Source organism: Brachyhypopomus gauderio, chromosome 13 (assembly GCF_052324685.1).
Source record: "Brachyhypopomus gauderio isolate BG-103 chromosome 13, BGAUD_0.2, whole genome shotgun sequence".
NCBI classification, from domain to species: domain Eukaryota; kingdom Metazoa; phylum Chordata; class Actinopteri; order Gymnotiformes; family Hypopomidae; genus Brachyhypopomus; species Brachyhypopomus gauderio.
The window spans coordinates 19,320,132-19,344,531 of record NC_135223.1 but is presented as its reverse complement, the minus strand read 5'-3'; the positions used below and the strand labels follow the sequence as shown (position 1 = coordinate 19,344,531).

Here is a 24,400-nt window from a genome sequence, read left to right as displayed (position 1 = left end):
GAAATAAATGCTACGGTTTTGTTTTGGTCCGTATCCAGTAAATCAGGAATGAGATTGGGTCCGGACAGGACTGCGTTCGGGTCCGGATCCGGACCGCGGTCCGCCAGTTGAGTACCCCTGATCTACAGTATAGACTAGCCTAAGCAAGATCTCCATTTTGCTCATAGACAATCTTAATTAAATTTTAGGCATATGTTTCTGAAACATGAATATTGTATTGGATAGAATGATTTAAAAATAGCATAGCAAGAAGCACGCTAAATATGGAACCCTGATGGAAATGGCTAAAATGGTACCACATGGTCTCTAGATTTTGATACCGTGTTCCTTTGTGCACATGGATTTTGATATGTTTAAATTGGTAAGTGTGCTGGGCTGAATGTCATACACAGGGAGACATTTCATCATGTGGTAGTGATTAGCGGCATCCTGTCACAGACGGGGGGGCCTTTCACCTCACGAACACTCCCTCCACTGCACACACGTCCCATGCGTTTGATTAGCGCGAGCTGGTGGCATTTGGGACATCATCCATAACAGATACATTCTCTTTTTTTTTTTTGTATTTTGACCTTTATCTGTCCATGAGCAAATGAAGACATATTAATAATGAGCAAACTGTCTGCTTTCTTTGCAGCTATCACTATGACAAAACCATAGTGGCGAAAGTATTTGACATTGTGAATTATGTAAGCATCACGAATAAAATCAAATCTTTCCTCAATTATTTCCTGTATTATTTTCGAGCTTTTCTAGACATCTAGAAGGCTTTTGATAACAACAGCTTTTGACTACACCTGCCACCATGCCACCCTGAAGTTAAAAGCATTACTCAGATTGGACCATGTGTTTCCGTGCCACTCATGTTGAGACAACTTGTTGCATTTATAGTTGCAAGGTTTGTGAGGCAGAACTAGATACACAAATCAGTATGAGAAGGGTAGCCATTGTGTTCACAAATGCAATATGTTCCAGCAGTTCAGCCCATTAGAAAGCTGTTAATTTCTCACCGTGGAGGGCTGTCTGATTCATGAGGCCTCCAGGAGCAATAACCCAGTGATTTATCCTCCACGAGCACACTCGCAAATGGGAGAGGGAGAGAGAGCCTAATGATGCACCATTCCTGCCACTTAGCCAATGTTTTAACATCCAAATAAAGATGGATTCATTGAGAAAAAAAAGTCAACATCTTTGTGTCTCTATTTTACTCTTAACTTACTGGCCAATAGGGCTAGAAATATTCTTATGATATAATAAAAAGGATCAGACATGGGTGGCTGTATTAAGTTGCCCTCTTCTTAAACTTTGCACTGCGGAGGGAATTCCGTGTTAATTAAATAAAATGAAAAACTGAAAATATTATACTATTATAGAATAAGCTCAAAATATTATTATATAATTAATATTACTATGTAATAAAATATTATAGTATACAATAATATAATGTATACATAATATAATAAGTATAATATACAACAGCAACACTAATATTATTATTGTTATAATAATTATAATAATAATCAGAATGAGGCATCCTCTCACCGCTCTTACTGAATATACTGAATGAATCTGTTGCATCAGAAGATGCAATAGATAATCACTACATTCATTCTTTGTTTTATTTATTTAATCATTCCCTGTAGCATTCTGGTGTACGCACAAAATACCCCAACAGTTGTGCAGCCTTGAAACAATCAGGAACTGCCTCTTTCAGTGATTAACAGGAAGGAGCATCATCGTTTAAAACAGGAATCAAATGTCTGTTCCATCTCTGAATGACATCTTGAGGGAAGGCGGTAAAAGATGTAAAAAACAAGTTGTGGAGGAGAGGGAAAGTGGCTTCTTGATCTTGATTGGCTAACGGCTGAAAGCCTGAGGCGACGACATGCCTGTCATTTCTCTCTGGTTTTGATCTCTTGAAGCATCCTGAGCTGTGTGTTTGTGTAGCTGTGTGTTTGTGTAGCTGTGTGAGAGTTCTGGGCCACAGTGAGAACACGAAGGAGGGGCACTATTGGTAAATTATTAAAACTGTTTCAGTTTCAATAAAGCCGTAAAACTGGTAGGATTGCATGATTGTAAGGTGTCATATTAAAAAAAGAGGAAATGCAGAGATCAGTTAGACAGTTGTACAGTCCGTCAGTTAGACAGTTGGGCAGTCAGTCAGTTAGACAGTTGGACATTTAACAGTACCACTCAAAGTTCCAAGTTCATACTTTGTTTCCGTAAGTACTTGACTGGAATCTACACCATGGTAAGAGGTTTCTGTACACATTCTATTGAGTCTTAGTCTTCTCTGATGATCTAAGAGAGTGGGTTAATCAACAAGCTAGTACTTATTCCAGACACAGAAATTGAAAAGAAAAATAAATTGCTCACCAACAGTTTTGCTGAGCCGTCCCTGGTGCAGGGCAGATCCTTGCATGGTTAGGACCTGCTGTGGGACAGATTAAACCCATGGAAACTTGGAGCTCATACCTTCAATAGCTCCTTCATTTATGTTTTAATGCAAATTGCTACTGAGGAAGAAAACTGATGCCTTAATCATGTAACTGTTTTATTAATCATGTGATACAGATTTATTACACATATATTAGCAAAAATCCCTGCTCAAAGCTGAATCTGTTATTTCCAAAATAAGTATTTGACTTATTGATAACATATATAAGATATTTTGTGCTCTAGGGAAATGGATGCTTACACATTACTGTTTAACTGCAGTTCCTACAAGTACAAATAATAGACATCAAAAAAAAAAAAAAATCTAATGTATTCATGAAAAGTGCAGCAACGCATCAGGTCCATTTGGAGCGTGCTCTTTGATTTGAGCTCAGTTCGAATGGCAAGGAGTTAATAACACAGTACAGTACAGAGTTGATTAAAAAAGACTATAATCACCTAATATGCCACACCCACCCACACACACACACACACACACACACACACACACACACACACACACACACTGAATCCAGAAGAGAGACGGGAGGCATGACAGAGCGCACGGCCTGAAGAAAGCTGGAAAGGTTGCAGCAGAGCAGGAACTCAGATCTGTAGAAGAGAATCACAGTGAGAAGAGAGAGGTCAGATGACCAAACAGCCCCACACCGAACTGCCCACCTACCAGACATATCCCTGTCATATGCGTCTACTTCCAGCCACCTGACCTGCTTGCACCCTGTATTTAAAATGATTCTGAGCTTTGAAGAATGTTTATGACTGGTAGTTAAAGCCTTAATTAAGTCCAAGCAAGTTCATGACAGAACTGTCTCATTACTCATTACAGATCCAAGCTCGCCATTTTTATCTGAATCCATCATCAGCAAGTTCACCAACACAAAGCAGATTCAAGATTTGAGATCTTCATTGTATTTATTGTCATTCCAATATGGACTTGTAACAAAGAGCATGCAACAGAACGAAATCACATCACAATTACAGTGTACCAATTACAACACCCTTAACGAGGATAAACAAATCTGTTGTCATCAGCTACTGGTTTTCGTGACAAATGGGTTGTAGAACTACAACCTTCAGATACTTGATGCAATACATGATGTATAGCAGCAGCTGAAGGTTGTAGTTCACTAACACTCACAAAAACCTGATGTGTGTCTCATTCAGATCCATTACAGAAAGTGTGTGTCATCTGTCAGCCTGTGGCTACAGCATGGCTGAGTGAACCGGACACAAAATGTCTCTAATGAAACAGCATCTGGGTCTTTCCCTCAGTTGCCTAATGATAATTTTAGCCTTTGCCCCATGACCATCTACTGAGCAAATACAATTAGAATTTGTGTCCCTGCATTTGACCTAAATACAATTATTACAGATGCTTTATAACGTGAAAAATGGTCATCCAGTCTATACCATATATTCACCCCATTTCTCTCATTCTATCATCACCTGTCTTTACACCACACTTCTACTGACTACCCTTAATTCCACCCAGAAACAAACACACCACACTTTCTCTCTCTCTCTCTCTCTCTCTCTCTCTCTCTCTCTCTCTCTCTCTCTCCTCTCTCTCTCTGAGTCTGCACTGCATTGCTGGGCTCTACCAAGGGGTCACAGTTATGTCCCAGGGACATGTGATCAGGGACAGTGCCTTTGACCAGGTAGCGCCGAGACCAGCTCCTGCTGCCTTATAGCCAAGAGAGAGAGAGAGAGAGAGAGAGAGAGAGAGAGAGAGAGAGAGAGAGAGAGAGAGAGAGAGAGAGCGGAACACACAAAAAGAGCAGCAGAGAGAAACAGGGAGATGGATGGAGACAGCGAGGAAGAGAAAGACAGAGAAAGAGAGAGACAGACAGTGTGAAAGAGAGAAAGGGAGAGAGAGAAAGGCCAAGAGAGAGAAAGAGGGAGGCCAAGAGAGAGAAAGAGAGAGAGAGAGAGGCAGAAAGACAGAGAGGCAGCACAATCCGTGAAATGAGAGCAAGGGGACTTGCAGTCGTTTTCTGAAGGAGTGATGGCCGTGACGCATTTCTCACTACTGTCACTGCATCCCCCTGCCATGTCTCAGCGACCCACTCACACCCACACGCACACTCAATCACACACACTTAATCTCACACACACACACACAGCATATGAAGAGTGTGATCTGCAGCACTGCAGACACAAAGCAAGGCTACAGGGGCATACCATAAAGAGACACAGAAAATGGGTCAAATGTGAGAGGCCTGTAGACCATTAAAGGAGGTTCTCTACTTCGCAAGGGCACTTCAACTATTGACTTTTGACGTAAGAAATACATAAACTCATAAATTTATACAAATGTCAGATTTATAACTTATAATCATATGGTCATAACTGTATGGCCAGTTGTGTTATGTAGATTTGAGGTTTGTATAAACCTCAGATTTACAGATTTGTAAATGTTTCGCTACATTTTCTTTTATTATTGTACTATTAATAACTACTAATTGGCATTTATGTAAAAATACCACAATGACACATACAATTCAACTTATCTATTACTCTACAGGGATTTGTTGTTCACACCAATTGCTGGAAAATATTTTTTATTATTTCACATTACTGTTATCACACATTAGGTTTTTCCATATGCCATAGTTTGTGACATTGTTTTAAAATCAGCAATATAAGTATGACTAATTTTATGCCTCATATGGATTGCTGAGATATCAACAAAATGGAAGGAGCACATAATGATTAAGTGTGAACATGAAAAAAGGAGTAGGAGAGAGAGAGAGGGAGAGAGAGAGAGAGAGGGGGAGAGAAAGAGAGAGAGAGGGAGAGCGAGAGGGTGAGAGAAAGAGAGAGAGGGAGAGAGAGAAAAAGAGAGAGTGAGAGTGAGAGAAGGAGTCAGAGTAGGAGGGAGGAGAGAAGTAGTCGAGTGTCTATGGTGTACAGACTGATAAAAAGGAATCTGTCCATCAGATCTGATGTCACCATCCCCACTGCTCCACTGTGTGGGAATGTTGGCTGAGAACAGTGAGTGGGAGGAGGGGGAGAAAGAACGTGAGACTGGAGAGAAAGAGAGAGAGAGAGAGAGAGAGAGAGAGAGAGAGAGAGAGAGAGAGAGAGAGAGAGAGAGAGAGAGAGAGAAAGAGAGAGAAACTCACTGGCTGAATGGATGAAGGGGACTGAGAGGAGGGGGCAGTAGTGAGGGGAAGAACACCTGCTTTGAAGCGACAGAGATCAGAGGGCAGTCTCCTCTCAGGTTGCTACTCAGGCCAAGACACAGACCATTCTCACTATATCCACATCAAAGCCTGTCTCTCGGCCACCTGTCTCTCGGCCACCTGTCTCTCGGCCACCTGTCTCTCGGCCACCTGTCTCTCTGCTGCCACAGGGAGGATCTCCCCCAGCATCCACCCGATCCCAGTCCTCTGCCTGCTTGCCAGCTATACCTCCGCCCATGAGCCCAGTACACTGAAGCTCACAGAGAGGAAGGGGGAGTTCGAGAGCCTCCTCAATCACTGCCAGGCTCAACAATTACACACAGGGACAAAAGACAGAAATCTACCAACACTGGCTGAACACATGCCAACAGGTTTGAAACAGAGGCAGTGTGATCTCAGCCTTTAATACATAATAATTTATCTGATCATAAAAGTCTGCACCATCATAAGCAACAGGGACTTCCCCACGTCAGACATCAGCACTTATTTTCCCACTGAAACCAAGACATCATATAATATAGAAGTCAAACACTGCTTAGGGTATGTTAGTGTGGACAGATGGAACCGTGCCTTCAGCAGGTATTTCCACAGCTAGCGTCCAGGTACCTGGTGTTGATAGTTTTTAGAAGACACGGTCCAACATAGCATCCCCAGCTCCTAGGATGACATACGACTCACCAGGCTTCAGCCTTCAAACTGACAGCCTTGGAAGGGTTGCCTCTCTGCCTGCCAATCTGCCTACTTTATTTTGCCCTGCAATTAAAAGAAATGAAAGAAAAAAGATCCTCGACTCTTAAAGCACGTGAGAAGACAAGCTGCTTGCGAGGCTTTCCGTCAACCCTTCTCTCCCGGTCGGAGTGCGAGCGGTTTGGAGTGAGGGACCCGGTGCTGATCAGGCTGCTATAGTGACAGCTTGAGCTTTCAGCTGGGGAACATGGGGAGCCTAACACATTAAGGCGACCAATCAGCTTTAGGTAATCCTAGCTCTTCCTGGAGACACGGGCAGGAGGAGGAATTAGATGAGGCTGCCTCACTCACTGGGAGGAACCACTTTGAGAAACATATAAATAAAGGACAGAACTGTTTTCTCTCTTCTTTTTTTTCTGTCTTCTTTTGTTGATACATATTTTTAAGCCCTTCTCTATAATCTACTGATATCACATAGAGGTTTATGTTTGGGACTCCATATACTCCAAGTCTCCTTGTCACATGACACTACCTGACATGGACGTGGCTGAAGCCTGCTGCTCTCCTACAGAGTGTCTGTAATCCCCACTAGCAAAGTTTAGAACAAGCTGACAGCACAGAAAAAGATAAATAAAGGATTTTCACATTTCATCATGTACAGCGTAATTGCATTTTCCTACAGCTTTTACCTCCAACACAGTTGGCAAATCCAGGACTTTTCCTGTGTCACAATAATTTTTTACAAAAAAAAATAAAATTTTAGACACTTTTATTTTGTAAAATACTTTTAAGAGTATATTTTGAAAGACTATCACTTTTAATCACCAACATGCTCAACCAACAAGCTCTTGAAAACATAAATGTGCACTTCTTAATAATAAACAACAGGAGCAGGATACTGACATTTGATTGTGAGTGAGACCACAGTCAAAAAGTGAACTCAGAAACTTCTTTCACTCAGAGAAGAGAGTGACTAATGTCTTGCATTACATTTGTTGTTTATTTCTGCCTGGAAGCAGTGAAATAACCCTATTAAATCAAGTAGTCACCCCCTCCTCATTAATCTCAATGCAGCAAACTAGTTTCTCAAAGCTAATGTGGTTTGGAATTTGCATGAAGCAAGTTTACCCACAAAGATTTGTCTAAGAAGATTTGTCTAAGAAGAATCCAGATAGAGAGATTTGTCCTAGACATGGATTAACCTTACTAGATCTAAGGCAATATACCTATAACTCCAGTTTCCTTCATCTGTTCAATGACTGCTGCTGTCAGGGGAAACATAATGGTTGGTAAGAAGTGCTTCATGATTTAAACTAAATGACATCTGAAAGATTTAGTGAGGATTTCATTGTAGATGACCTTCTCTTCAGATTACTGTTTTCATTTTTGGTACATTGTACAAATGAAGGTACATTGTTCACTCCTGGAGGATTGTGGGTACAGTGCATTGGTGAGGAGGAGCTGAGATCCAGTGGGATTCTGAAGTGCTGTAAGGACATGAACATACTGGCTGAGTGAAAACTGTTACCCTTCAGAGCAGCACACTTTCTCAATAAGACACAACTTATAAAGATTTGTCCACATCTTTCTTACACAGCAAAAAATTATGAGATTTCACCCTGATCAAAGCAACCACTGAAAAAACAACAATCTGTACCAATGTGGGAGGCTCGTGAGACTCATCAGCAAAAGGATCATACATTCCAACTAAATATCATTGACATATTATGACTGGGGACACATTATTTTTATTTGCATTTTAATGTGCAATGATTAAATCAGGTTTGGAATTAGCTAGCATGATGTAAGGCAGCTCACTAGTTGGACCCAACTGTTACATCTGATCAAGAAAGGAAGGACCACCAGACGTTCATTACATCTGATGCAAGCCACTGTCAGCACAGCTGCAGCTTATGGGCTAATTAATGAGGGCAGGGCTCTAGGAGAGGGGGTCCAGGAGGGAGGGGGTCCAGGAGAGAGGGCCCAGGAGGGAGGGGGCCCAGGAGGGAGGGCCCAGGAGAGAGGGGGTCCAGGAGGGAGGGCCCAGGAGGGAGTGGGTCCAGGAGGGAGGGAGTCCAGGAGAAAGGGTCCAGAAATAGGATGTCCAGAGAGAGAAGGTTCAGAGAGTGGGGTTCAGAGAGAGTGTCCAGGAGAGAAGGTGAAGAGAGAGGATACAAGAAAGAGGTTCCAAAGAGTGAGGGTCCAGAGAGAGAGAGGGTTCAGAGACAGAGGGTTCAGAGAGAGAGGGTTCAGAGAGTGGGGTTCAGAGAGAGAGGGTCCAGAGAGAGAGAGGGTTCAGAGAGAGAGGGCCCAGAGAGAGAGGGTTCAGAGAGTGGGCTTCAGAGAGTGGGGTTCAGAGAGAGAGGGTTCAGAGAGAGAGGGTTCAGAGAGTAGGGTTTAGAGAGAGGGGGTCCAGAGAGTGGGGTTTAGAGAGAGGGGGTCCAGAGAGTGGGGTTCAGAGAGTGGGGTTCAGAGAGAGAGAGAGAGGGTTCAGAGAGTGGAGTTCAGAGAGAGAGGGTTCAGAGAGAGAGGGTTCAGAGAGTGGGGTTTAGAGAGAGGGGGTCCAGAGAGTGGGGTTCAGAGAGTGGGGTTCAGAGAGAGAGAGAGAGGGTTCAGAGAGTGGGGTTCAGAGAGAGAGGGTTCAGAGAGAGAGGGTTCAGAGAGTGGGGTTTAGAGAGAGGGGGTCCAGAGAGTGGGGTTTAGAGAGAGGGGGTCCAGAGAGTGGGGTTCAGAGAGTGGGGTTCAGAGAGAGAGAGAGGGTTCAGAGAGTGGGGTTCAGAAAGAGGGTTCAGAGAGAGAGGGTCCAGAAGATAAGGGTTCAGGGAGAGGGAGCAGGCACATGCCACCAGATAAGAACACTAACATTCTTATCTGTCTTCTCTCACTCCTACCAGTCAGTCAGATGTGAGAGACCCTAACCCTAACGCTGACCCTTACCCTAACTCTAACCAGTGTGTGTTTGGTGTTGGAGGCTAAAGTTTTTAAGTTGACATTGTCTAAAAGGAATGGTTTGGCACATTTATGTAATTTTCCACTTATACCATAGTAGTCAGTCCATATGATTGCCGCATTTATTCATTCTGCAATGGATCTATGAGACTAGCTTGCAAGTATTGGTCACTGTTTCCTCTAAAGCTTAATTTACTAAGCTACATAGTCTCATTTTGTGCATGGCTAATTTGCTAAAATAGTATTGATAGAACATTTTAAAAATTAAAGGTCAGTGGAACTTTATTATAAACCACATAACTCAGAGACCTCACCTACAAGTCCACCTTCAAATGAAGTTTTATCAGTTATACAAGTTGGCTGCAGTAGTAATATCATCGCCAAGTAGGGTTGCCACCCAGGATAAGGGTAAGGGTTAGTGTTAGGGTTACAAAAAAACAAGGACATTCTGTCATACGCGAACGTAAATTGTTGACTGGGGGGGTGGGGGGGGGGGGGGGGTTGGGGTGTTGCGAACGTAAAATGTTACCGGGGGCGGGTGTAAAATGGACAGCTACATAACGTAGTTCAGGTTTATAGTTAAAAAATTAACGTGCCACACAATTTGGACATATACTTACAGAATAGAATTTTAGTGAACTAGCTTTGCAGTACTAGCAAGATTACCCTCATAGCCCTAGTGTGAAACTCATAAAAGAAACACTGAACACCACATGAACTGCTGCATGAATACATTTGGAGTAAGTGGAAAATCACGTAAATCTGATTTGTTTTTGCACTGCTGCTTTAAAGATCTGACTGAGTAAATGGTGTTCTCCACAAGTAAAGCACCTGGTGAACTTGTGCACTTAATCCTCCTCTTAAAGTCTCACAATAGGATAAATTCAAATGAGAGCTCACTAATCAGCAGCCTCATGATCTGTGCCATGTCCAACTAATGATCTATGCAAATATGATATTTCATATAATATTTGATTATTCTACAACAAATCAAACTGGCTCCGCGCTGCCATAAATTAACTGTGATAATGACTGGTCATGCTGGTAAATGTCTGTGTCATATTATGCCATGGAACAAAGTGTATTGCAAACTGATGACAAACAAACCGAAAATACACTTTTGACTTTGTTAGATTTCACGTTTAATTCTCCAAGTCATCCCGTAACTATTCTCCCACTTTCTTCATTTAGGATTTTCTTCCTCTCATCTCTGCAATGTCTTAACATGGATCCCAGCTCCATGTTGTCAGCTTGGCTTTTTAAAGTCATTTGAATAAGCCTCTTTTTTTCAGGAGCCTGTCTGCTCTGTTTCAGTTCTCTGACTAAATCAGCTTTAGCAGCTAAATATGAAAAATGTTGCCTGTGTGTTAATTCTTAAATATTTATCAAGGTGCTTGAAATACATCTTCATCTTTGTAAAGTATTCATAGAGGAAGAGCACACACGTTGCATGGAAGCTCTCACACAATAAAGGAGCTACAACAAATCTTCATCCTCATTTTATCTTTGATTATCTTGACGTAGTAGTTTTGGCCAGTTCTGAACATTTACATTTACATTTATGGCATTTAGCAGACGCTCTTATCCAGAGCGACTTACAAAATGCTTTGCATCCGATCACAGAATTCATCCTAAGAAACAGTACGGATAGGCCAGAATTCAATATACCATTGAGTCAGACTACTACAGACTACTAAAGTCAGGTCCAAAAGTCAAAAGCGAGAAACTTCTGGAGGCGAGACCGAGACTGGGAGAAGCGCAAGCGAGAAAAGGCGCAACGAAAACGGATTCTTCAAGAATAATAAACCCAAAATAGACTAAAAACATAAATATTCTGTTTACAAACCTGCTTTTTAAACTCTCAATATTAACGACAGTTTTCTCAATTACAAAACGTAATTTCTTGGGTATGGATTCTGTTTTTTGATTCTCAAAACTATAGGACCTATTTTGACGCCATATAAGTGAACCCCGAATAAACCAATAAAAAAGGTAATGAATGAAATGAGCACAAAACAAAAAATAAAATAAATAAATCAAACTAACAAAATCCAAAGTCTTCTCAAAGCTAAGTTAGGAAATTCATTTAGAGGTGGTTGAAATAACTGAATATGTAAATAACAGACTGACTAAATAATGTGAAAAGAGAAACAGATAGAATTAAGAGGTGCTGGAGAGGCCGGTGCCTGCCAAGAAAACCCAGCGATCAGCTGGTGCTTCTAACACCAAGAGAAAGCTGTGAGAGCAAGCTGTTTGTGTCATTAGTCAAACTTTGCATTTTGAAAAGAGCATAAAACTGTCTAAAGCAGTGACCTTATCTCACCTGCAAAAAGTAGAAGGTGGTTTATCTTCAGCAAATTTTACAGCATTCTGATCATCTGTATGACACCTGAGCATCATCCTGGCCATCACTGTTCATTATGCAGATGAATATGAATAAAACTTTCATTTCAAAATAGATATAGAAACACTACAGCAATATAGATATTAATTATTGTGATATAGTAGTAAATGTAGTGGTAGTGATCTCCATCAAAACAAATTTTTTTGTCCCCATTCCAGTACATGGTGCTTTCTCTGTCCAGTTTAGTGCTTGTTATGAACCTATGATTTAAGCCAGATGACAGGTGAAGATCATGTGAGTCACATTAAACACCACCTAACAAAAAAAATCTTAAAGAAATTCAAATGAAAGCCAGTACAGCCAGTGCAGCGTGCGACATTTCTGCCCGCACACAGTGAGCAGATAAGAGCAGTTGTGAGAAAGGAGTTAAAAGGATCACGAGGGCTCTTGGAGATGAACAGGGGCAGGTGGGGTGGGCGGCCCGCTGTCCTGCAGACACACGCCTCTGCAGCGGGGCTGCCTCTCTGTCCTTTCACTCCGCCTCTGAACACACACAGGGCCGGGTCGGAGCGAGTGGCAGTGATTGGCACAGACGTATGCCTGCCTGCTAATCCCACATGCGGTGGTCATCTTCCCTGACTTGATAAGGGTCAAGCTGAGACTTGGCCCAGCCGTGGAGACCTGTGCCAGGTAGGCCTAGGGAAGCGTGTTGGCCACGTGCCCTTCTGTTCAGAGGCATCTGCCTTTGTGAAGTAGGGAATTGTTTGTGTGTGTGTGTGTGTGTCTGTGTGTGTGTGTGTGTGTGTGTGTGTGTGTGTGTGTGTGTGTATGTCTGTGTGTGTGAGAGAGAGAGCATGTGTCTGTATCTGTTAGTCTAAGACAGCGGGAAAAAAATAGAGAAAGACATAGGAAATAACAGCAGCTGTAATGTATATAATACAACTGCAGGCTCAGACTGAACAGTAGAACCATGTTGAGAATCTAACATCATAGTCACGTCTTCCTCTGATACTGCTCAGCATAAGACATGCCTTCAGAGATTTCACTGTGCATATCAAATCTCAATTTAATTTCAGCTCGAAAAGAAAGAAACATCAACCTTGTCAGCAGTTTAAATAATGTCAGTCGTGTGTGTGTCTCTCCCTGTAATATACAGTATGTGCCATGTTTAAGAGTCCTGTGACCACTCCCTATTCTGGTGCAGCCAATGGCTGTTCTCTCTCACTAATTTGCATATTTCTGTTAGCTTTATAGCAACTTTTCATATATAAAATGGCACATCTTTACACTGCATAATATCTGCTGAAGTGAAGCACAGATCAGTTATTATAGGGTGCAACAATTGCTCACACTGACTAATAGACAATGTTTAAACACTCCTACAGTGTTACGGTCATCAAATTAGAGCAGAAAAGAGCAATAGCCAATTGTCACACCATTAAGGGTTCATTTTTAGCAGCATAGTGAATGCATGAGCCAGGGCCAGTCCCTCATTGCCCCTGATTTTAACTGCTCTGCACGCTACAGTTAGCACATGGCACTGACATGCATATTGAAGAATCCCCCCCCCCCCCCCCCCCCCCAAATGACTCTGTAAACAAGATGTGAGGGCAGCACTGGTAACATAATTCGCACGAATAAGTGTCAGGGTGCAGTTATTGCGTTATTTAGTGCGCCATAAAGCGCCAGGCTATTGATTTGAGAGGCGAAGCGGCTCCCCAGTTATTTCTGTCATTGCCACTCTCATTAAACTGATATATTAGGCTCTGTGCTTTCCCCTCTGCCTTTGTGTCTCAGACGTCCCTCTCTTCTTCTTCCCCTTGCTTCGCTTTCTTGCTCCTCTTCTTTTCTTTCTTGCTGTTTCTTGCGTCCACTTCAGCACATCCACTGCTATCTGTTGTCGATGTCATTACATTTCACTAATATCTGTTTTTATACGGAGCTTTACCCTATCTTTGCAGCAACTCTCTAAACACACCACTTGTGGCAGTCCCCAGCACAACAGTGTGAGCAGCTTGGCTTAAGCAGCGGAGGAGCAGAATGAACAACGCGACATGAAAAGAATGAATAAAGCAGGCTATCAGCAGAGCTGCACGATTTGCGCTTACATAAACTCAGAACTGTTAATTCTGGATAAATCCATACTAGTTCTGGAGCGGGATCCCTGTAAACAGTGGGCTGGCTAGTAGTCCCAGGCTTACAGCAGAATTTGGGATGGCAAAGCACCAGACATTATTGCTCAGGCTGCCACGCCAGCCCGGCCCGTTCCTCACATACTGCACAGAGCCTGCGCTGAAATCCCATCTCCACTGCAAATATGATTTTGTACACATTGCTTCACCAATCTGAAAAACCGGTAATCCGTGACCTTAGGGAGTTGACCTGGAGTAGATAACCGGAGGATGTATGCCAAAGCTCTTTAGTCAAGGAAAGGGGAGAGAGCAACAAGTGGCCAGACTGAAAAAACATATTTAATATTCAAGAATGGACCCTGCTTGGGTAGAACACAGTCCAAAGGAAGCCTGTATGGGCTGTATGTGGTGAGCTTCCAATCAGTAATATCAAGACTCTGAGTAATTTTAAAAACGACTTATTGACTTATTGAAGTACATCAAAGTTACATCAAACTGATATTGTTATAGCTATCAATTATTCATGTTAATGTTTATGTCAATGTTATGTCAAATCTTCCTCAGTGCACACTGAATGCATAAAGTACTTTGCAAAAGATGAGATCTTGAAGCCAAAGTTCAAACAAGTTATTCTCTCTTTTAATGCCGTTTTACAAACAGCAGTTAAGAGCTAGTTAATTAAAGATGTTATCTGGCTTCACGTGCACGTGAAGTGCAGAATAGGAGGTGTATGGAAGGTTAGGAAGACAAAGAAAGAGAATGAGAGACAGGACAGAAAATGCATGTATGTGAGTTGATCTGAAAGGAAAAAATGAGGTGAAAGCAGTATTGGAATTACAGAATGTAGAGAGAGAGAGAGAGAGGGGGAGAGCAGGAGGATGTGGTGTAGAACGAAAGAGGAAGCAAAAGACACATTATGAAAGACAGAAAGAGCCAAAAGTGGACATAGAGGCAGAATAATAGAGAGAAAAGAGATGCATGCAAGTTAAAAGGAAAAGTTAAGATGGGGTGGAAGGAATCCTGGAGCAGTGGAAAGTGGATATAGAAAAATAGAGAAGGCAAAGAGAGTTAGGGAAGGAGAGAGAGAACAAATGAGGGAGGAGAGAAAAAAAATTAGAGAGAGACAGAGAGAGAAAAGAGAGAGAGAGAGCAGGAGTGACAGAAGGGAGGGAGAGGGAAAGAAGGGGCTGCCCCGATGGACATGTGGAAGAGTCCAGCCTGTCCCATAGTCTGCTCTCCCATGGGACACTGTTGAACATCAGCCACTCTGATCAGCATCTCACCTTCCACCTCACAGACACAGTGAGCGAACAAGCGAAGGAATAAAGTAAAGCAACTTGTCCAGAAGTGAATAGGTATGCAGATTGTGAAAGAAAGTGCATTGTGCCTTTAACAAAATGAGGTAGCACATGTGAGAGTCCGACTTTTTAAATAGAAACATCACACATAGTTGCAAGGGAGATTCCCTGAATCACTTTGTCTGGGAAAAAAAAAGCTCTTCATAGTGACACATGCAAGACTAATATATTATCATGGGGTACATATGTCAAGGGTGTCATTTGAGTAAAAACCTTTACATGGCACTTAGAATGAACTTAATTTTAATTTAGAATTAAAATTTAATTTTAAATTAGTGGCTATCACAGAAAATCAAATCCTTTCTATTTTCAAATGAACATACTGTTTCTCTAGAGTCACCAGCGTCCTGAAAATGATTCAGGTTGCCAATGAAAAAGGCTATTCGAGGAGACCAATAAAACCTCCCAAACTACCTCAGCTTTGAACTTTGCTCGCGATTTAAGAGTAATGAGGTCAAGTTGAATGTCTATTCAGTGCTCTGTGTACTGCTGAACAGCAGATGCAGTCTTACCTACTGCTCTCATTTCCTGGCCGACACGGCGATGATGATGATGATGAGAAGAGTCAGAATAAGGGCCGCAGCTATGAGCAGGTAGCACTTCCTCTTCCTCAGCTGCCGCTGTAGAAGGATGGAGAAGAGGGGGATATGAGATGGCTCCTGTAATGTCGTGTGGACCTCACATGCATGTGGTAAATTCTTTCTATTCACCTTAGTTATTGTCAAGTGAGATCCCTATTGGTAAGAACAGGGCCAACTGTGGAAAATTCTACGTTTCATTACAAGCGGTAAAGCCTTCGAACTGCCGTGTTGCTTCAGGATAGACGCCACATTGCAAAATGTCCAAGTGTAAGTTTGTGTCATGGTTTTCCAGGTTCATTCCTTCAGGTACACTTGCTGCCTTTAGAACTACATTTCCCAAACATGAGGTCCCACATCTACCAGAGGAGCAGATTCTGTCCAATCTTAACCTCTGTTGATGGATGCCTTAATTGTTCACATAACCCCTTCTGCTTTTCCTAACATGACCTCTTCCTCCATTAAGTGTTTACTGTGGTGGACTTTCTTTTATAGAGAATGCCACAGGTGTTATTTGGATATTAAATGCTTCAAACAGTTTCCCTTCAGGGGGTATGAATGCCCCCCCCCTCCTTCGCCTCGGCAATACTTTGTCATGTTTTTAAATTAAGTTTGTACCCAGGACATTCAACAGCCAACAACAAATATATGAATAAAAATTTGAGTAAATATATTTGAGTGCTGAGTAGATGTATTTAAATATATATTTTTATACTTGAGTGCACAGGCAGCCCCCGTGATGGGGAGCCGAGAGGGAGCACAGACTGTATGATGTTTTGAAACGCTTTTCTTCTTCGCTTTTTTCTCCTTCGTTTCCTGCTACAAAGCCAGTGAGAGCGGCAGGACTAGACCAGAGCTGAGCTGGAGTCTTTAAATCCTGACGCGCTTCAAAGCGCGAAGAGCAATTCATCTTCTTATCTGAGACTGGAAACAGGCTTTCTATGTGGAAAGGGAGAGAGAGAGAGGGAAAGAGAGGAGAAGAGGGGGGAGCAAAAAACTGCTGTCGAGTAATTTTCCGTTTAAACGTTCCACTCCACAACAATTTGCATAAGCAGCCCTGCGTCTGTGATAAGAAGATTGGTAATTTTCAAAGGCTCTGTGGGATTGAGAATTAAAAGCCTCTCTCTGCTATCTCCTCTCTTGCAGCTGGTCACCACAGATTCGCGGGCTTCTTTCTTACATTTACTCCTAAACTGCGCCTTATAAACTTTCTCTCTCTTTCTCTCTCTCTCTCTCTCTCTCTCTCTCTCTCTTTCTCTCTCTCTCTTTCTCTCTCTCTCTATATATATGTCTCTCTTCCTTCCTCCACCCTTCCTCCGTCAGACTCTGTGTGCTGCTTCTCAGTCTGTGTCATCCTCCCACTGTCATTCACAGAAAACAAGGAAATAAGAAAATGAATAAGGTGACGTGGAACAGAAAAGGAGCTTTGAACAACAAAAGATCTGTTGCTCCATTTTAGAGCAGGAATCTTCTCCACTGGGGAGAAGGGAGGAGTGATTATGACGGCTTGTGGAGAGTAGTGACTGAGAGAAGTGGCAGCATGGGGCGTAGAGAATGTTGTTACTTACTGTGTTCACCGTGGCCCTAATTTTAATTTATGAATGAACTTTTTTTATAACAGGCATTGGATTAATGCTGAATTATTAACACCAGTTCGTATTTGAGTAAAGACTTCGAATGAGTACAAACTTCAGATAACATCCAATTTTACTCTTGGGAACTATTTAAAAAGGATGTCAGTGAGTTTCAGTCACTTGGGCAATTTTTGCAAATCCTTTCTCCACTGTATGTAAACAGGTAATATATACATTTGCATTTCACAAAGAAACTAATCTAGGAATTCCTCGCTATACTGTAATAATACAGTGGCTGGGGATTCCTCTAGTACAAATGCCAGGTCATAATACTCATAACACAACAGAAGCTTGATTATGGTACTTTATGACCCAAAATGTAAAAGCATAAACTGTGAATGCATGAAACATTAATAAAAGAGCAGCATCATGTTCCCTTTATTCTGCTTTTCCAGATTAATGTTAGCATTTTCCAGATTAATGTTAGCATTTTCCAGATTAATGTTAACGTTTCTACTGCCTGGAGAGAAGTGAAGTGTAAAAATTCCATACCAAACATGGCATATATTAATGATTTAAATAAAAGGAGAAATGTAAGTACCTAGGCTAGAAATGCACTGAAGAGATCCACATTCATACTGGAAAGAGCAAGCTAATAGGTCAGAAAGACAGAGTAGTATCGAACTATACAAACATCTCGTGGACGTTTTGCAATTGCGACTCATACATTCCAACTGGGGTCTCCATAGGGAAAGCTATTTACCTTGTGTGACATGTGAAATCTCTTTTCAATACCATAACAATGTGGCAGAATGATTACTGACATAATGTTATTCTGCCTTTATCTCATCTCCTTGGAAAATTGGAGGTCTGTAAAATAAGTAATGTTTGCAGCGCTACTGCCTTGCTTGTAATCGGCTTATGTACAATTTGCATAAAAATTCGGCCCCAGTCTGACTGATTATGATGTTTAGAAGGCATGGCAAATAAACACTGACTTGTGGTCCTGCTCTTCACTGCAGTTGGGCAGTTGTTCTACATGACTGCTCAGATCCGGACACCTCCCCAGGACTCCTGTAGAACCACTAGGTTGCTTTAATTTTGCATCAGTGCACAGCTTCTCTGTCTAAATTTATAAGTACTCCAAACAGAAAACTGCCTGCCAAGCACCCTGATCAACACCAAATCACTGCGGTTTGTATGGAGGGAGGGAAAATACAAGTTTTTCACAACAATGTGGCAGCTATATTTTGCAGTGGTCAATCAATGAAAAAAAAAAGTGTCACAAACTATATGTAGGAATGTGACTTCATGAAACAATTGTGCTATGAATGTTTATGGTGGTGCTCGACTAGTGGTCAGTCACACTTATAGCTGTATGAAAATCCTATGAAATCAGGTTCATGCCTAATTCCAATATTATTTGATAGCTCACTTTGGTAGTGTTACGCCCCTGGCACTGTTGATCCTTTGCTGTTGTTATTTTGTCATGTGTTCCTTGTTCCAGGAGAGCGGGCGGTACTCCCTGAAAGGGCCGACTTCTGTGAAGACTGCGGAGTCTGACCTTTATGCGGGTTGGCTACTGTGCATCACACCATTAAGGGCATATGCACAGAAGACACATGGGTGCTCTCTTTTTTGTGTGCCTCTGCCGTGTCGTTGTTTCTTCTACTTCTGTTTCAACTTTTGGTTTGTTTTTGCCTTTGGTGCTCTGATTGTGTTTTGCGCATTGTTGCTCATATTATATATACAGTATATATATATATATACACATGTTTTATATACTTTGAACATGGCATAGTTGTTGATGTAAGATGGGCTGGTCAGAAACTGCTGATCTACTGAGATTTTCACTCACAACCATCTCTAGGGTTTACAGAGAACGGTCCGAAAAAGAGAAAATATCCAGTGAGCGGCAGTTTTGTGGGTGCAAATGCCTCGTGGATGCCAGAGGTCAGAGGTGAATGGCCAGATTGGTTTGTGTGAACGGCAACAGTAACTCAAATAACCAGTGGTTACAACTGAGGCATGCAGAAGAGCATCTGGAACCTTGAGACGGATGGGCTACAGCAGCAGAAGACCACACCGGGTGCCACTGCTGTCAGGAAAGAGAATCCTGTCAGCTAAGAACAGGAAACTGAGGCTACAATTTGTACAGGCTCACCAAAATTGGAAAACAGAAGATTGGAAAAATGTTGCCTGGTCTGCCGAGTCTCGATATCTGCTGCAACATTCGGATGGTATGGTCAGATTTCGACATCAACAACATGAAAGCATGGATCCATCCTGCCTTGTATCAACGGTTCAGGCTGGTGGTGGCGGTGCAATGGTGTGGGGGATATTTCCCTTGCACACTTTGGGCTCATTGAGCATCGTGTCAACGCCACAACCTACATGAGTATTGTTGCTGACCATGTCCATCCCTTTATGACCAGTGTACCCATCTTCTGATAAAGCGTGAATCATCTCAGACTGGTTTCTTGAACACAACAATGAGTTCACTGTACTTGAATGGCCTCCACAGTCACCAGATCTCAACCCAATAGAGCACCTTTGGGATTTGGTGGAACTGGAGATTCACATCATGGATGTGCAGCCGACAAATCTGCAGCAACTGCGTGATGCCATCATGTCAATATGGACCAGACTCTCTGAAGAATGTTTCCAGTACCTTGTTGAATCTATGTCACGAAGGATTAAGGCAGCTCTGAAGGCAAAAGGTACTAGCAAGGTGTACCTACTAAAGTGTCCAGTGAGTGTGTGTGTGTATATCAGAGGTGGGGACTCGAGTCACATGACTTGGACTCGAGTCAGACTTGAGTCATTAATATTAAGACTTTTGACTTGACTTGAAAAAATATTCAGAGACTTAGACTTGACTTGGACTTTTACACCAATAACTTGGGACTTGAATTGGACTTGAACCTGTTTACTTGCAAAGACTTGATTTTTTTTTACCCCAAATCTAAATTTTAAAACGCATATTAATATTTATAAAGTGCGCCCCATTAATTTCATTTCCGTCCTTCTGACGCAGACCGGCGTTACACCAGATTCTGTGACCGTCGAGTTTTGTGACCACAGGGGGCGCTATTTTACAGTTTCTGTTCAGAGGCACAAACGCTTTACGAATGCTACGTAAACTACGCTGATGCACTTTCTTTACTCGTTTTGTTGGTGTCCACGAGCCAAAATATGACAGGTGTTTATATTTACATTTATTGTCTCTTAATTACATAAATGTACTTAAACAAGATTTACCATCCCCTCACCATTGCAGCCAACAAAGAAATCATGAATGGGATGTACAGGTGAGCCTTTTTAACTGGGGTCACCAATTCTGACGGCAGCCATCAGAATATGTGACCCCACTGAATCTCCAGGTACAACAACAAATACCCCTAACCTTTTATTAGTTTATATTTAAACATTTTATCCAAATGTTTAGAATAACCATTTGTAATGACAGCATCTTGCTTACGATGAAGCTTGCTATTTTCGTGTAAAATGATGTAACGAAACATTCTTGTTTAAGTACATTTATGTAATTAAGAGAAGATAAAATGTAAATGATCTGTCATCTTTTGGCTGGCGGACACCAACAAAACGAGTAAAGAAACGCATCAGCGTAGCATTCGTAAAGCGTTGGTGCCTGTAAAAAAAAAAGACTCGAAAGGACTTGAAATTCCAAGTTTCAGACTTGGGACTTGACTTGACGGTTGCCTGTCTTGACTCGAGACTTGACTTGAGTTGACTGTCTTTGCTTGAGACTTGACTCGGGACTTGAGGATAAAGATTTGCAAAACACTGACTTGGTCCCACCTCTGGTGTATATATATATATATATATATATATATATATATATATATATATATATATATATATATATACACTGCATATGGCTATACTCTTGGCTTAAGACAGGAAGTAGGAACAGTATGGAGTTGATATGTGTCTTTTTCCTGCTGTTTTTTGTTTTTCTGTTTGTGTATCAGGGAGTCAGGGCAGGTTAATATGTTTTATTTGTTTTCTTTTGTGCCAGTAAGGTAAGGCAGACAATTTCTGTTTCTTTTCTTTTCTGGGTCCTGTAGTTTATTATTTTAGGCTATATCAACCTCCTGAAGTCAACTGCCCTTTAAAATTAAACACCTACATTTTCCTTCAAATCACGAGCCATGTCTATCATTGCCTTTACGATCTGCCTCCTAGATCTGGCTGTAACAGCAATAGTGTACAACATCTAATAAGAATTAGAAAGCACAATTTTATTAAGAATTGTGTTGAAAGGGTTTCATATTCATATGCTGAGTCATGACTACTCTGTTCATGAGTTCACTTTCTCTAATTTAGATTAGACCCTCCTAGCTTCAGCTAACTAATAAAAACTCACCTAACTCACCTACACAAACTAAATATTTATACTCATACATGCTAGTTTCAAGCTATGAATCCTTCAGACACTGGGCTAGATCATTTGGCCCATCTCAAGTTTTTTTTATCACCACTAAATTATAGTGCATGGGCTATTTACATTGTTAAGTCCCTCATCACAGTATGAAGTGGAATTGATCAGTTCCACCTTGGGTAACCCTGTACAGCATTACTCTAGAGGATATATACACATGGAAAATGAACTGTATGTGCCAGTATGGTTGTCACGTAAACTTGTCAACATTGAAAGCAGCTTTGCATAGCTGAGGTATAAGAGACCATTGAAAACAACACATACAAAGAAAGTTAAATATTAGTCTGCCTTCATCTTTGGAAAGATTGGTCAGAATTTCTATGGATTGCAATTAGCTGTCAAAACAGCAATGCATTTAATAAACGCTGTCTGCTATGATTAGCCTGGGCACACTGCTCCATGGTTTCTGTGCTCTTGCGTGCGAGGGCTGAGGGTCTCCAGCGGGTGTTGTCTGGCCGACATGGACACGCAACAGCCTGCGACTCAGCTAGACTGAGCAAAGCACACCTGAAACACAACAACCCCCGCCATGTGCTCCGGTGTAGAAGATCATCCGGCTGTCACACACTCGCACGGAATCACGTATGCATTCATGCAAGCAGATGACGGCAGAGGCTTATTGACACAAGTGAAGCTCTAATTATGAGCAAGTTTGTACTCTATTAAATCAAGTACGACTATCTGACTTTCTCCGTGAAACCAGTGCAAAGCTCTTTCCACTTATTTGTAGTGTGGAGTGTACATGTTCTGTTCACAGACTGCTCGTTGAAGTTTAGTGCATACAGCTGCAGTGTGGTAATGAACAATCATGTTTTATCTTGGTCCATTGAGCTCTGATGGGGCTGACACAACACTGGTCTTCTTACTTATACACTTCCAAGAGAAGAGAGGATTTGCTTTTGGACTGATGGATTATAGATTCAATTTATCTTTGGCGTTTATTTAAGAGACACATTGGGGCCAGAGACAGAAAATGACTTGCCATTTTTAATTGGCCATAGCACGTGATGCTCATGAAAGTACACGGGCTTAAGAGAGACCCGGAAAAGGAGTTGTGGGTGTGTTTGGAGCCAGACACACTCCTGCTCTTCCTCCCTCCCCTCTGTGAGCGGCCAGCGGGACTGGCGGAGTGCTAAATTGCTCTGTGTGGGTTTGGTCACGGCTGAGCTCTCCTTGAGATAATGAAATGACAATTAATCGGAAAGCTGTTGCCGCTCTCTCATTTGCTCTCTCACTTGCTCACTTGTAAGAGGAGTGAAGGAAGAGGGGAAGAAGAGATGAATGTGGGAGGTGAGAGCAGAGACTTTTGGGTTTATCCCAATTTCTTCTTCCAGCTGAAAATTCACTGGCTTCAATGTGTGGATTTTGATTGAATGTTGAAACGGCACATTTACAAAAAAAGTAAATTTTTCTTGGAATTTGATACAATAATGTTTGCATTCTAAATTACTTTATTCCTTTGATTCTTAGAGACTTTGTGAATATTTAGGGTTGGATGAAAACTGTGTGTGCACTGGAAGCGAGCACTCATGTGCAGGTGTGCAAAGCACAAGCCAGATTTCTCTCCTTCATTCTCACATACATGAAAATAATATTATAATTTTATATGCATAATTCAGGGAAGGATTTGCGGTTCTGTGTTAATGACAGTATGAACCTGTGAGATAGACAGTCATCCAAAGCAGTCTAAAAAAAAACAAAAATAAAAACAGGAGACATACAGAGAGAGAGAGAGAGAATTCATGCTTAGAGAAAATGTAAAATACATTATGCAGGGAGGCAAATCATAGTGTAACATCACAGTCAACTAATCTGGTGTTTCCGGGCTTTCGGATTTGTAAACAAAGAAGACAGAGAGAAGCAGGTTGTGCTGAACAGATAAAAAGAGTGACTAAGGGTGAGACTGCAGCAACATAAACAAGGCACTCCAAATGTTAATAGAATGGAAAGAGAGAAGGAGCCTTAAGGGAATAAGAGGTAGACAGCACATGGTGTGGGGAACTATTACTGTGTCTCTGTGCACTATGCTGTTAATGTCTGACCTACTGATGTTAACTTTGGATTCAAAATGTTATGATAGAATGAACAATGTAACTCAATTTATTTGAACAATTTACAAATAAAAATAGTATGAAATATTTGAGAAAAACATTCAAATGCATACAGGTACAGTACTCTGTAAAAATGCTAAAATGTATTTTTATAAAAAAATACTGATTAATCAATATCAGAAAGCCACAGGAAATTAGTTAGTCCTATCATAACAAATGACCAAAATATAGCATACATCAGCCATCAGCTATATCATACGTCACAAGAGCTGACCCACACACAAAATGCACACACAAGCTTACACACAAATGTATCTATATGCACAAACAATTTATTCATATTAAGAATTTGTGTAATACTACACTAATATGCATGCACACACACACACACACACACACACACACACACACACACACACACACACACACACACACATCTAGTGATTTCCACAGAAATGTTCCTGGATCCTTGTAATATGGATCGAAAACATGTATGTCCATTTAGCTAAAACCAGAAAACTTAGAAAGAAAAAATGAATAAGACATTAATGGTTTGAGCTGGAATTAAAATTCTTTCAATGTCTCAATCTGCAATGAATCTGTCACAACACCAACGCTAA

The 24,400-nt window shown here is 41.5% G+C and overlaps 1 protein-coding gene across 1 annotated transcript in view; it reads right to left on the bottom strand.

Moving 5' to 3' along the window:
- Nucleotides 1-2,574: 2,574 nt before the first annotated feature.
- The window catches only part of tsnare1 (T-SNARE Domain Containing 1), a 117,860-nt gene continuing 96,034 nt past the window's right edge, over nucleotides 2,575-24,400 (bottom strand). The window contains exons 11-12 of the mRNA XM_076971511.1: nucleotides 15,625-15,732; nucleotides 2,575-3,048 (exon numbers count right to left, since the gene is read on the bottom strand). Of these exons, the coding sequence (XP_076827626.1) occupies nucleotides 15,634-15,732 (99 nt within the window). The 3' untranslated portion in view covers nucleotides 2,575-3,048; nucleotides 15,625-15,633. The remainder of the gene's footprint in view (nucleotides 3,049-15,624; nucleotides 15,733-24,400) is intronic.